At 40.8% G+C, this 15,565-nt stretch overlaps 1 protein-coding gene across 4 annotated transcripts in view; it reads right to left on the bottom strand.

Moving 5' to 3' along the window:
• ZDHHC3 (zinc finger DHHC-type palmitoyltransferase 3) overlaps positions 1–15,565 on the bottom strand; it is a 60,844-nt gene that overhangs the window by 8,355 nt on the left and 36,924 nt on the right. Inside the window, exon 7 of one of the 4 annotated variants that reach the window (XM_044295867.1) lies at positions 2,962–4,963. The exons of the other annotated variants lie outside the window; for them this stretch is intronic. Coding sequence (XP_044151802.1) covers positions 4,805–4,963 — 159 coding nt within the window. The 3' untranslated portion in view covers positions 2,962–4,804. Of the gene's footprint in view, positions 1–2,961; positions 4,964–15,565 lie in introns of those variants that run through there. 4 annotated transcript variants of the gene reach the window in all.

The following is a 15,565-nucleotide window of genomic DNA, read 5'->3' as shown; positions in this document are numbered from 1 at the left end:
ATAACACTGGCACCCCAAATAGAAACAAACCCCCAAAAGTTAATATTCAAGCTCACTAATTAAATAAACTGCATTCCCACAAGATGACTGACTTCATTTTGCCATTTTCATGATAAAAATGCTCCAAAAGAAAATATCCTTACTTGCGATTCTTGTTTTTGCCCCCATAAAAATAAATAAACATTACGCGATAAACTTCCCTGTAACAGCTGCGGCAAGGCATACAGACCAGAGAAAGCACAGCGGCGTTTTCTAGGAAACCTTTTATTGCATTAACGTTTTTGTCTTTAGTATGGAAGCATATATTGTACAGAGCTAAACGAGATGCAGAATTCACATTTTAACAGAAAACAAAACCGTCATTTAGTCTGTCACAGCCTCGCAAATTGTTCTTAAGAGATGGGAAGCCCAGTAATGGTGGCCGTTATAATAGCCAGCATGAAATCTGGATCAGCATGAAAACGGAAATTCAATAAACTAAAAATACATATGGTACAATTGATTGCCCCAAAATAATTAAAAAAAATATTCGGCAATGGAATGTGCTTCTGAATATACATGAATATTTATAGCTGTACACATGATATGAAGAATACATGTAATAGTATGAGCAATACAGATATATACAGCCTCCTACACTCTGCTTCTATATACTGAAATTGGCTATGGTGTGAGAATCTTGAGGGCATCAGATGGTTTACAACTACATCTCTCATCATTGCTTCTGCCCAGAGAAGATAAAATGAGGGATCTGAAACCAGGGCAAATTCCAACTGTAATTAGCTCTACCTTAACAAATCAAGCTATAATCAACCAGTGCAATGTGGGTAATTAAACTGCTATGTGACATGTCAACTATGCTGTATTAGCATTTATGTAATATATGTAGTAAATGTAATTATGACTTTTTAATATCTTGAATGTAAGGCATTTTTGTTTGTCCAGCCAAATAAATACCGTAATTTACATGGTTCAGTGCTTGTTGGTGTAGGAATACATAATGGGCATTGAAGACTTCATCAGCTATCATAGATAAACTATGGGTTAACGCCGCTCGGTATGCGAACTCCCAATTTATCCAATGAACAACTATTCTGTCCTTATACATAACAGTAACCAAAGTTTTATGCTATACATAGGTTAATGGTGACCATGAGACACATGATCCTTGAGGCCAATGTATGACAATATGAGGATCCACTTGGTCTAACATCTTCAAAGATTGGCAAAATGATAACAGAGTGTACCACACAGGCAATAAACCATAAAATGACATTAAAAAAAGAAAATGAAATATCACATTGCAAAAACAGTACATGCAAGTATGACAAGGATGCTACAATTAAATCAATATAGAGGCACCCATAATATAGACATCCTAAACTAGGGACAGGGACTAAAGAAATACAAGAAGCACAAAGAAATTCAAGAAAATCTTCAAGTTTATGATCATATAAAAACACAGAACAAAAAGGATTTTCAAAATTGAATTTTCAATGACGGGGATTGCAGGCAGTCCCACAGAAGGGAATGGAGCTGTGGTCATGCATGCGCACCACCGCTCAAATTCACACATGGGAGTTGGGGATCCCTGTTCTCGTGATTGGTGGAGATTCCAGCAGTCAGCCCCCCCAGCGATCATACATTTGTCTAAATGTTGTTCATGGGCCAGCCCCTTTAACAAAATGGTTTGCAATTACAAGTCTTGAATAAATTGAACATGAAAAGGGGGAAATGTACTACTAGTTAGACAGTCAATGATGTCATCTCATTGTAAAGACCAACCATATGCCATGGTAGATGAGTTCAGGTTCATGGACCCAGGTTCCTAGAATATCCATCTCAGTCCAACCTACTCCTATGCAATGTCATGTAATAAATAGTTGCCGTATGAAGTCATGGTAATAGGTCAGTAAAGGGTATAACCATAGCATACCCTCACTACATATACTAAGATATCAGGCAGATGAGAAGATTTTAAAATTCCAACATATAAAAATGTATCATTAACTTTTCGATCAATTATGGAGCTTTACATGACTTTAGTGTCAATTTCTTGAAGAGGGCCCACATGAAGGTTTTCTGTATACTCTTTAGGCCACAGTGAAGCCTGACTGTCCATAATAACGATGTCATGAGCTAGTTGGGAGACATCACATTAAATAAACACTCCAGGGAAGCTTAGGACTACTCAGATATCATCTAGTCATGGATAACTGGGGCTTTAACCACAGCGTTGATGACCTCCAAGTTGGTCCCACTCTGGTGATTGAGGCTATGAACACATGTAAAAATCCATGACTCGAAAAAAGGCAAAAGCTGAATATTCACTAAATGCTGGAAGTTACACAAGGAACATTCCAGTCATCACATATACTGACAAACAATCTTTTAAGATGCCAGTGATGACAAGGATTGACAAATGCAGAATGTATAAAACCAGCAAAACCAGTATAATCTGGCATGTGACAAGCAAGACTTGGATAAGAAGACTGAGGAGACAACCAGTTATGATAATCTTCACGATATAAATAGAAAAACAATCTTATAGTGGCTTTATATTATAGCTTCCTGGAGGTTGTCCTTCTCTTCACATTAGGCTACTTTCACACTTGCGTTCAGAGCGGATCCGCTCATATAATGCAGACGGTGGATCCGTTCAGAACGGATCCGTCTGCATTATATTGTAAAAAAAATTCTAAGTGTGAAAGTAGCCTCAGACGGATCCGTCCAGACTTTACATTAAAAGTCAATGGGAGACGGATCCGTTTGAAAATTGAGCCATAGTGTGTCATATTCAAACGGATCCGTCCCCATTGACTTACATTGTAAGTCTGGACGGATCCGTTTGCCTCCGCACGGCCAGACGGACACCCGAACGCTGCAAGCAGCGTTTAGGTGTCCGCCTGCTGAGCGGAGCGGAGCGGAGGCCAAACGCTGCCAGACTGATGCATTCTGAGCAGATCTGCATCCACTCAGAATGCATTAGGGCTGTACGGATCCGTTCGGGGCCGCTTGTGAGAGCCTTTGAACGGAACTCACAAGCGGAACCCCGAACGCAAATGTGAAAGTAGCCTAAGCCGTACATCACAATTTCATCAGTTTTTCTTTCAATTTGCTTTAGTTTCACAATGCATCTGGAATTTTGTATAGTCTTATGATTGTAGCGGAGCACAGGTCCAATGACCGTGTGCTCTAATATACCGGGAAGAAAGGTCTACAGCAGAAGTTTTGATGTAAAGGTGGTAAATGATAAAACTGAGTTAAAGGTGTTTTTCTAAGTTCCAGCTGAATGTGATTAAAATACAGTATACAAATTTCATGCATGTTCCTGCATTGTCGGTTTGCTTGGACCATAGCCACTCTCTGCAGAAAATGTCTGGTATGCTTGTCGTCAGAGAGTGGCAGCGGCCGAGCAGACTGACAGCATGTGGACAGTGCACAATTAACATATGAAGTGTATTGTAAAGTTTAAACAAGTTGTCCAGGATTGAAACAACATGGCTGCCATTTTCCTAAAACAGCACCACAACTGTCCGTGCTTTGTGTCTGGTACTGTTGCTGAGCTCTATTGAAGTGAATGTAGGAGCGTTGTAATACCACATCCAACTTGTGGACAGGTGTGACCCCTTTTTTTGGAAAGCAATCATTTTTTACTCATCCCGGACAAGGACTATTCCAGGATTTTGCCATTGACAGCCTATCCTTAGAATATATCATCAATATCCGATTGGCGGGGTCCAACACCCCCCCTTCCCCCAGCGTTCAGAATAATCAGTGCAAATTAATGGGAGCAATGCTGAAGTGACCTGCTCCGTACACTACACAATGGACGGAGCTGTATGTTTCTGGCGCCAAAGCCACAATGAAACAGCTTATCGGTGGGAGGCAGGATTCTGGACCCCCACACATCAGATATTGATGCCCTATCCATACTTTACAAAACCCCTTTAAAATCCACCTCACTCCCATAGCAGGGAGAAAAATAGAGTTCATAAGGTCTTTATATGTGACATCATCGGATATAAAGAAAACACCTCATACAACAGCAGTTAGAATAATACAAATGTAACGCCCACAGCCAAAAATCTCACCCAAATGCGGTTTTGACCACAAATTGGCCTGGTTTTGTAGTAAAACTGCATGTCAGCATGATTTTTTACTGCTGGACTTCCCGTTACTCCCACCTCAGAACTGTCAAATACATATCCAGCTTTGGTTGACATTATGGAAAACCTTGAAGAGCAGGAAGTTTATGGTCTTCTAAAAGGAAAATGAATTTGCAATAATTTACCCATACGATGCTTGGCTAAAAAAAATGGCTGAAAACCTTTTTGAATCCATAATACTTCTAACAAATTTTAAAGGGATAAAGTCTGCGATAATAACTTTGTCTTCATCTTTCACAGATACTGGTTTTCCAGGAGTAGCAAACATTATCAAATTCAAGTTTTCATCAGAAAAGATGCATCCTAATGACTAGGCTCAAAACAAGTTAGTAGTTGGCACAGTCAGCTATGGCAAATGATGGCAGATAAAAGTCAACGCAGGTTGGCATGTAGTAAAGAGTCAAGGAAAGACAATTATTGTGTTACTGTGAAAGCAGACAAAGGAAAGGTAATGATCTAATGGTTCCAGAAAACAGGAGCAAAGAAAACTGTTGCATGTTGGCGGCTTCTGAGCAGTAACTCTCGGACATTTAAAAAAATAAAATAAGTCGTATTTTTATGAAACATTCAATGTCAAGCTGGTAAATGGAAGTAATGTGGTGTCGTTCTGTGCGGCCAAGCTGGCACAGAATTCCTCAGACCACATACTGGTAAGGATCTGCTTTTCCCTGGTCTGGTGTGGCGAGGGGGCTAAGCCATGCTATTGAGAAAGGATGGCCAAATACTGCCTTCAGGTTCATCCATTTAGTTTTTTTGGCCCATCTTCTCTCTTCCTTTTTCAACTGTTCTATTCCCTGAAAACAGAAAGATCACAAACTTTCAGTAAATATGGAAGGCCAAGGATGTCACAGGACAATATACTGGTTATAAAGAGTTAATGGTTGTCCTGTGGAAAGGTCAAGGTGTAGGAGACATTTAGAGCTCCAAATCGAGACAAGAAACGGCTGGATGGCATCTAATCTCTAGAAACTTTGCCTCTTCATAAAATTTATAGCACAAAAACCTAGGCCACCAACATCACAGAGCAGTCACAAGAACACACATCTGAGAGGATTATTATAGTTTTAGCATATTGAAAAGAAATGTTACAGAAAGCATCAGACAGAAGGAGTTTATATGTAGGTAAGTCTTCACCAGCACTATTAATACATTACAGAATAATTGTGGCAGTAGAGGACTATCTAATATTAGATTTATTTTCATGGTGTACGTTCATCTATCATCCAAAAGCCAAAGATGGACCTACACCAATTTCCTTATATACTTTTACTTACAGAGGTTGTGATAGATCGCGGTCTGGACAGTAGAACTGGCCATACACCTAAGACAGCTGTTGGCCAAATGCTTGCTCAGCGGACAAGCTACTTCTCCTGACACCCCTATACATGTGCCTGCTCAGCCAAGCATACAAGTATCCTATAAGACACCTCTGGTGGTAAATTATTCCCCAGAATAAAATGATTGACCATGTTAAAATCCAACAGCCCAAACCTTCTCCCATCCAAACATCATACACATTAGAGGTTAGCAGGTCCCACCGATATCAGTGGGTTCGGACAACATTTATCTAATGTGTATGGGCACCTTAAGGCCCCTACCAAACTGCAGGAAAAATAGTTTGTTGGACCTTTCAACCAATTATGTAGGATGCATATGGCCTATACTCCCAGAGTGGTGCTTAGCCCCTAGACCCCCAACGATCACAACATCTGCAATTCTACAGTAGTTCAGGTTACAACATTTCACTATCTGTGATGTCGGAGCCTAACAACTATTTTTATTGTTAGTACACTGCTTGGATATTGCATAGTTCTGATGCATCATAATCACCCCTAAAGCTGGCCATACACATTAGAAAGAAGTAGGTTGATGTTTGATCACCAGTTGAACAAACAAACATCTGCTGGGGGTTCCTTTCATAGACATGATCATACATACTTTAGTCCATATTGGGAGTTACAGGTGTTCAAACTGCCCATACACGTTCAATGAAATTGGGTGATGGAAGATCTTTCTGGGAACAGTCTTTCAAAGAAAGATCTTTCGTTCATTAATGATCTTTCTTTGAACTAAAAATCTTTCTTCCGACCATCAGGCAAAAATATTAAATATGGCTGACTTCTTTTCAAACGATCATTCATTGTTAAATTTCAACAGACAAATGTTTGTTTTATTTGTAATCGTCCATTTTTATCAACTTTAGACTAATGTGTATGACCACCTTAAGAAGCAGGAAGATTATAAGTTTGCTGATTAAAGGTTGCAAAATTACTATTGAAAATCACCATCAAATGTGGGAAAGTAGAGCAGATAAGAAACACAGTGAACAAACAGAAACTGCTGCCATCATCTGTGATAGTTAAGAAGCCAAAATAACAGGGTATAAAAATTTACTGAGCGGGTTTATCCTCATAAGTAAAGGGGTTTTCCAGGACTTTAATACTGATGGCCTATCCTCAGAAAAGACTATCAATATCTGATTGGCAGGGGTTCGACTCCCGACACCATCGCCAATCAGCTGTTTAGTTGTAGTTCCGCCGGCAGAAGTCAATGCCAGAACTACACAGCTTTGTCCATTGTATACTAGACTGAACACGTAACCACAGCACTGCTCCCAATCAATTCAAAGAGAACAGCGCTGCAGTTAACAGCTCCGTCCAATACACAGCGGACAGAGCGGTGTATTTCCGATGCCAACTTCTGACTACTCTGAAACAGCTGATCTGATACCGATGGCCTACCTTGAGGATAGGATGTGCCATCAATAGTAAAATCCTGGAATACCACTGTTAAACATCCTCTAATCTCTAATATCCATCAGATAGAGGGAGGCTTGTCTGAACATTAGGGGCAGGCACCAGTGGTGGACTAAACTGGAGGAAGCAGGCAGAGAGAAAGCCTGAGGTATGAAGTATTCCTGAGGCTAGGAGTCTGACCTATCTCTTTGCAAAGTACCTTTGTGAAGGCTTGAAGACCAGCTCATCACCTTGTCAGTAATAGCCTTAGTGCTGAGAGATCAATCAGGGAACTAACTTCAATACAGTACGTGACCATCTCTTTCTAACAAATCTAGAACCAGCCTTGTAGCTCACATGGGTCCAGAGATATCCCCATTCATTGCTCTGCTAGATTTATATCAAGCTGGTAGCTCAAGGGTATTGGAGGTAAAACCTGACAAAATTAAAATGAAATTGAAAAACCTAAAATTATAAGTAAAATTATATGTTAATTTCATCTAACGTCTGCAAAATGCACGTCAAAATAAAAAAGAAAATGTAATTCCTCTATTTGAATTTTCTTTTCCAAGTCCAGTGTGGGTAATAAGTGTCAAAAATAAATGTAAAAGTAAATAGCCTTTTTCATTTTAAATTTCCACTGTCAATTCTCCTCTTCCTATAGGTGGTTTTTCATGTCAAAATCATAAATCAAATGAAAACACCAAGTAGAAGCTGAAAATGGTAGATTGAGATTTCAATTTCATCTCTTGCAGGCATTTTCCCTGCCAAAAGTCAAATGAAAAAGAAAGCCCATTAGAATTTTCATTTTAACGTTATACTAACATTCAGATTCATGTAAATGAGCCATAGTGGGCGTGGTGCAGCATGCAAAATGCTGTTATTTAAAGAGAACCGTTCATCTGTTTTACCTAAAGTAGCTAAATACCTGTACTTGCGGGGTACCCCCCACTGATGCTGCCACCCGTTTTGTTTTTAAACATCGCTCCTACGCTCCGCTGCACCCTCCTGAAGTTTTCGTGCTGGGTATGCTAATACTGAGCATCGGAACAGGAAGGAGGAGATGCCAGGGTTTCTTAATGGGCGTCTCCTTCTCCCTGGCTTTGACACTCTCTGATGTGATTGGATCACGGCACAGCCAGGGAGAAGGGGAGGCCCAATGAGAAACCCTGGCATCTCCTCCTCCCTGTTCCAATGCTCAGTATTTACATATTGAGCGTGAGAACTTCAGGTGGGCGCAGCGGGGCGTATGGGAGATGTTTACAAAAAAAACGTGTGGCAGCATCAGCTGAGAGTACCCCACAAGTACAGGTATTTAGCTCCTATAAGTAAAACAGATGAAAGGTCCTCTTTAATTCCTGACTGAACAGACAGTGACTCTGTATGTCTACTAGAGGGCGCTGTGCTTCTCGACATTTCCAGGATCAAGTTTATCATTCCAGTAGATGGCGCTGTGACAGTGAAGTCTTAGTACTGTGCTGAATGCATAGGATAAGATTATGAATCTAATAGATGGTGTCCTCTTTTTGAAGAGTGAATTATACTAGGATTATGAGTATATCATCAACTCTGCTGCCCTGTTAACCCCCTAGATGCCGTGGTGCCTAAATGTCCTCCATTGTGTCTGTGCATGACTTGCAGAAACGCAGAGCATCCTTGGCATCACTGTTGTGATTGGTGGGAGATTTCAGATCCCCATGATCAGTATTGATGGCCTACAATAGAGCTCAGCAGCCTTCGGCCAGGGGTATAGCTATAGGAGGTGCAGAGGTAGCAGTCGATACCGGGCTCAAGAGCCTGAGGGAGTCCAAAGACCCCTGTGCCGCTTAACCCTTTTCAGGACCGCCGCACGCAGGATTGCGTCCTGGCGGCGGCCCTGTTGTTCCTCCTGGACGCGATGCTCATCATCTCGCAAGAGGCGAGATTTCCTGTGAACGCGCGCACACAGGAGCGCGTGTTCACAGGATCGCAAGGTAAACCAGTGGATCTACAGCCTGCCAGCGGCAATCATTCGCTGGCAGGCTGTAGATGCGATTTTTTTTTTAACCCTTGAAAGGTATATCAGACGCTCTGCAATTGCGGACAAGAATAGGATGTGTTCTATAGGCTCTACAAAAAACGCAGTGTTCGCCCGATCAGGCCTGATCTTGTGCGCACACTTGTGTTCAGTCCGCCCCACCGCAGTGACAGAATTATATTTTTATTCTGATCACTGCAAAAACACTGTACAAATCGCCGCGTCGCTATAAAGATCACTTTGAGGGGCATGGCGAGTTCATAGAAGATTTTATTAATTTTTTTGGCACAAGTTAGCGGAAATTTTTTTGTTTGTTTTTTCTTACAAAGTCTCATATTCCACTAACTTGTGACAAAAAAATAAAATCTCACCATACCCCTCACGGAATCCAAATGCATAACATAATAATATGAGCCCTACAGGTTATCACTTTGCACTGCATGCGCACTGAGCACTTTTCACTTTATCACTTTTTAGCACTTTTATTTAGGGATTTGTATATATCTTGCGATAATAACTTATAAATTATTTAATAGTATGGATGTCATACATTCAGATATTTATGTATTGTATTTATTGGTATATATATATATTTTATTCTTAGAAGGATGGCTAGGATTGTCGTATATACCATTTACATGTGTGTATATAAATATAGATATGACATGCTGTATAGGTGGGTTACATAGTTCTGGCCATAATGTTACAAAATTAATGATAACAAAAATAACAAAAACAACAAAAATTATTAGTTGTTATCTTAATAATTGTATGTACCTGTTCACCATGTTATTGATGCTGGCGATATATTACGAATACCCTGTTTAAATCTTTTTAGGTGTATGATGAATTGTTTAACATTATTATCAATTACAGTATTTTGTAATTTAAAAAATCTTTTCTATTTGGTTGAGTGATTGCGTAGGTGACAGATTGTTCTGTTATCCTAACCACACACTACCGCCATCAATTATATATATATTTTTCACTTTTTATATTTATATTTATATTTAAAAAAATCTTTTTAACCTTTACCCTTTACATTCAATCCCCCCATGTCATATGTTAGGTATTGATATTATAGAGACATCACACTACGTATTGTAGTGGAATAAACCTTGTGTCTGTCCAATATTCCCAACTGTTATTATACATTTAACCTATGTGCGATATCTCCACTTGAGTGACGGACCCTGGGTTGAGCTCATCCCTGATGACGGCGCTGACACAGCTGATGAATAGGTGCGGAAGTGTTGCTGGAGGATGGGCGGTAGTGACGTACTGCTCACTACCTAGAGTTTGGGCGGAAGTGACGTAGCGCTATGAGATCAAGCGGAGGGGAAACGTCAGAGCTCTGATAGGAGGCAGTCCAGCAAGGGCACAGGTGATTGAGTGTCGACAATCAGCCAGGGACGTTGTGATAGGTTCGGGGCACATTTCTCTCAGCTGCGATAGTATTTAAGTGTAGATGCATAGACCGAATGGACACGCCCCTTTTTTGAGGAAGCTGTGCGAAACGCGCGTCAGGGGTGCGCTCACTCAGGTTTCCAGGTTGGTTCCCCTTTGAATGTTACCATTGATACATTTATGTATGTTCTCATGCTGGTTGCGTATCTGGGTGCTAGGTGCAAATTGTGATTTATTATACCACTTGGTGTTGATTACCCTGCTGCACACTGTACCCATCCATGCTTAGAATGAGGCTAGCATGGTGTTACTTATTTTTTTAAGCTGACGCCACTCTATGGTCTGGTTTATCTCAGATATTTTAGCCATTAGGCTTAATTAGACCAAGAGTGGACGTACGCTTGGGGAATAAATTTACCATCTGGAACCTTGGTGTTGCGCTGGTCCACAGTGCCATTTCATTACTGCTAATTTTGTTCATCAATTTTATCCATCATTGTCTTTATTGTTGTCCTTATGTGACTATTTAATAAAATATACTACTTTTGCATATGTGTTTTTGTCTTTCGGATCCATTGAATATGAGACTTTGTAAGAAAAAAAAAAAAAACATTTTTCGCTAACTTGTGACAAAAAATAAAAACTTCCATGAACTCACTATGCCCGTTAGCGAATACCTTAGGGTGTCTACTTTCTGAAATTGGGTCATTTGTGGGGTGTTTCTACTGTCTGGGCATTGTAGAACCTCAGGAAACATGACAGGTGCTCAGAGAGTAAAAGTGCGTAAATTCACATTTTTGCACCATAGATTGTAAACGCTATAACGCTATAACTTTTACCCAAACCAATAAATATACACTTATTGCATTTTTTTTAATCAAAGACATGTAGAACAATACATTTTGAGAAAAATTTATATAGAAATGTAGTTTTAATTTTACAACAGAAAGTGAAAAATGAAGTTTTTTTGCAAAAATTTCGGTCAATTTCGATTGATATAAAAAAAAAAGTTAAAATGTCAGCAGCAATGAAATACCACCAAATGAAATCTCTATTAGTGAAAAGAAAAGGAGGCAAAATTCATTTGGGTGGTAAGTTGTATGACCGAGCAATAAACGGTGATAGTAGTGTAGTGCAGAAGTGTAAAAAGTGGTCTGGTCATTAAGGGGTTTAAGCTAGGGGGGGGTTGAAGTGGTTAAGAAGACACTGGTATTATACAAAGTACATGCTGGTCAAGTCACTCCTCTGGCTGAAGAGAAGGGGTTAGGTCAAAAATTTGGCATGGGGGGTAGGTGTTGCCGTTTCAATTTTTGCCTCAGGCACCGCAAAGGCTATGTGCTTCCCTGCCCCTGGCTACAAAGTACAGAGGGAAGGGGGGCCCAAGCTGAACTCTTGCACCGGGGCCCATGAGCCTTTAGCTACACCACTGTCTTCGGCACTCCAGCTACTGTGAAACTGCAACTCCCAACATGTACATTTACTTAGCTGTTCTTATAACTCCCATAGATGTGAAAGGAGGATTCTGAGAGCTGTAGTTTCCGAACAGCTGGAGCTCCGGAGGTTGCTGATCCCCAGCCTACGATATTGATATATGTCAGTGCACAATACAGTTCTGTGTGGTGCAGTCTTCACATGTGTGAAGTCCTGACAAAAGAACAGATGAGGATCCGTCATTTTGTAAATCTGCAGCAGAAAAATCCACAGCAAACATGAGGCTGAGACCCCTTAAAATCATATCCACTTTGCTGGCACGTAAACGCTGTGGACCTGCCACCATATACTAGTGTGCAGCAAATCTACAGCATTTGTGTCCAGTGTGACATGATGTACCCTAATATTTCAGAATCAGTTTTTCTGGTGGGCCCTAGGCACCCCAGTCCAACAATGACCACAGGCACCAGGTGAATTAACCTGGTGTCTGGAGATCCTGCACTCAATTGTATCTGTGTCCACTTGACGCAAATACAATTGAGCATCTGGCAGCTCCAGCGGAAGAAGGAAACGATTGGGGGGCGCTTCTCTGTGACGTAGATTATGTCATCAAGCCGTCTGCATCGCTGCATGATCATCGTGGGACCACTCTGTTCATGTGCCCGAAAACTGACCCCTGGCTCTAATACTGATCCAAACTGTAATATTGACCCCTTACCCTAATACTGACCCTAACTGTAATAATAACCCTAATCCTAAAACAGAGCCTAACCATAATACTGACCCTAACCTTATTACTAATCCTAATACGGACTCCTAACTGTAATACCAACTAGGGATCGACCGATTATCGGAAATACCGATATTATCGGCCGATATTCAGGATTTTGTATATTATCGGTATTGGCATCTAACCTTACCGATAATGCATATAAAGCGAATACTAGTGAGCGCTTCCATTATGGAAGAGTGCACTAGTATGCATCGGGTGCCGGGAGCAAGGAAGAAGCGCAGCAAGTGCTTCTGATACTCACTCTACCTGGTCTTCTTTGATGGGGCCCGCGCTGCACTGTCCTGACCCCATAGTGTCAGGACGTAGTGCGCGCACTATGACCTGACGCTACACGCTGTCAGGTGACAGTGCAGCGCGGGCCGGAGAAGACAGGGGAGCGAGACGCCGGAGATGAAGAGGAGCCGCGGCGCAGGAGAGGTGGAGTTTTTATTTTATTCATCTAAGGTCTGATAGGGGTTAATAAGGGTCTGATCTGAGGTCTGATAGGGGTTAATAAAGTCAGTGAGGAGGGGGGATGGTGTGGAAATTGGCATTTGGCACTAGTATAATTTATAATTAACATTTATAATATACTAGTGCCAAATGCAAATTTCCACCACCTGTGACTATAAACTAATATAATATATATTATGAGATATAAAATATCGGCTATCGGCCTGAAAGTTCACAGATTATCGGTATCGGCTCTAAAAAACCTATATCGGTCGATCCCTAATAACAACCATAACTGTAATACTGACCCTATTATTAATCGTAACCCTAAGGAGGGCTCATGCACACGATCGCATGTATTTTGCGGTCCGTAAAAACGGATCCGCAACAAATACGGATGTCGTCCATGTGCATTCTGTATTTTGTGGAACGGAACAGCTGGCCCCTAATTAGAACAGTCCTATCCTTGTCCATAATATGGAAAATAATAGGACATGTTTTATTTGTTTGCTGAATTGACATACGGAAACGGAATGCACACGGAGTAACTTCGTTGTTTTTTTTGCGAACCCATTGAAATGAATGGTTCCACATGCAGTCCGCCAAAAAAAAAAAAAGAGCGGACACGGAAAGAAAATACGTTCGTGTGCATGAGCCCTAACACTGACCCTAACCTTAACCCGTTCAGGCCCGGATTCCACCAAAGTTTTACAGTTTTTTTATTTATTTACGACGTTCGATGGTCCATAAAACTGACAGGTTACTTTTATTGTATAGGTCAGTACAAATCCGGTGATACCTTATATGTATAGTTTTTCTTGCGTTTTGATAGTGATATGTAGCCATATTTTAACCCCTTTTTTTGTAGCCATATTTAAACTTTTTTGTAATTATGTGTATGGAGCTCATTTTTTGCGGGGCGATCTGAACTTTTCATTGATACCATTCTGGGGGGTGTAAGACTTTTTGATCAGTTTTTATTAGATTTTTTTGTAGAAAATGAAGCGACCAAAAACAGCAAATCGGCCTTTTGGATGCTTTTTTTCCCGTTTTACCAATATATTTTTATACTATGGGCGTTTTTGCATTATTTTAGGAAAAGGGGGGTGATTAGAATTTTTTATTTTATCTATTTTTTTTACTTTAAACATTTTATTTATTTTTTAACACTTTTTTTTTTTTGCAATCATTAGATTGCTATTCTCATAGACCCCAATGCACTAGCGCAGGGGTAGGCAACTTCCGGCACTCCAGCTGTTGTGAAACTACATCTCCCAGCATGCATGCATGAGAGGGGTTAAATATCCGCGATCGGCATTAGTGCAGGTTGCGGACATGAGCCGTGGGTGTCTGCTAGAAGAAGCAGACGGCCACCCGCGGCTCCTGAGTGGAGCAGGCGCCATCTTTAAAGACCCCGCCAGCACCGTACATGTACGGCACTGGGAGTTAAAGGGTTAATACCAACCAAACCCAGACATTTAGGGGTTATGCACACGAACATATTTTCTTTTGTGTTCATTCTGTTCTTTTTTTTTTTGCGGAACCAATTATTTCAATGGGTCTGCAAAAATAACAGAAGTTACTCTGTGTGCATTCTGTTTCCGTATGTCTGTTCTGCAAAAGAATAGAACATGTCCTATTATTGGCTGCATTACGGACAAGGATAGGACTGTTCTATTAGGGGCCAGCTGTTCCGTTCCGCAAAATACGTAATGCACATGGATGTCATCCGTATTTTTTGCAGATCCAGTTTTTGCGGACCACAAAATACATACAGTCATGTGCACACAAATGCATGTATTTTACGGTCTGCAAAACATGGATCCGCAAAAAATATAGATGTGTGACATCCGTATTGCATCGATTATTTTTGTTTTGATTTTGCGGATCCATTGTAACAATGCCTGTCCTTATTTGCAACATAGACAAGAATAGGACATAGCTACGCTAAAGCTGCGTTCCTGGCCAAAGGTTGCTGAGCGCTATTGTAGGCCATCAATACTGATCATGGGGGTCTGAACTCTCCCACCAATCAGCACAGTGATGCCAAGGATGCTCCGTGTTTCTGCAAGTCATGCACCCTGATTTTTGGTCACACAGACACCTCGGAGGACATTTACTATTCGTTTTATGCCACTATAGTGATGTAAAAAAGTAATGACATATGTGTACCATAATTTGCAACTTTTAAAGCTTCTTGGCACTTTTCTGGAGCACCATCTACCAACTCAAGTATGGAAGAGCGAATTAACCCCATAGATGCTGCGGGTGATTAGGCATCACGACATCTAGGGGGTTAAAAGGGCAGCAGAGTTGATGATATAATCATAATCCTAGTATAATTCACTCCTCAAAAATAGGGCACCATCTATTAGACTAATAATCTTATCTTATGCAGTCAGCACAGTAATTTCACTGTCACAGCGCCATCTATTGGAATGATAAACTTGATCCTGTGTTAGCTGTTGAAAAATGTGGAGAAGCACAGCGCCCTCTAGGAGACATACTGAGTGAGTCACTGTTCAGTCAGGAATTAAATAACAGCATTTTGCATGCGGCACCACGCCCACTACGGCTCATT

Source organism: Bufo gargarizans, chromosome 5 (genome assembly GCF_014858855.1).
Source record: "Bufo gargarizans isolate SCDJY-AF-19 chromosome 5, ASM1485885v1, whole genome shotgun sequence".
Lineage (NCBI taxonomy): Eukaryota > Metazoa > Chordata > Amphibia > Anura > Bufonidae > Bufo > Bufo gargarizans.
This window is presented reverse-complemented; position numbering and strand designations above follow the sequence as displayed.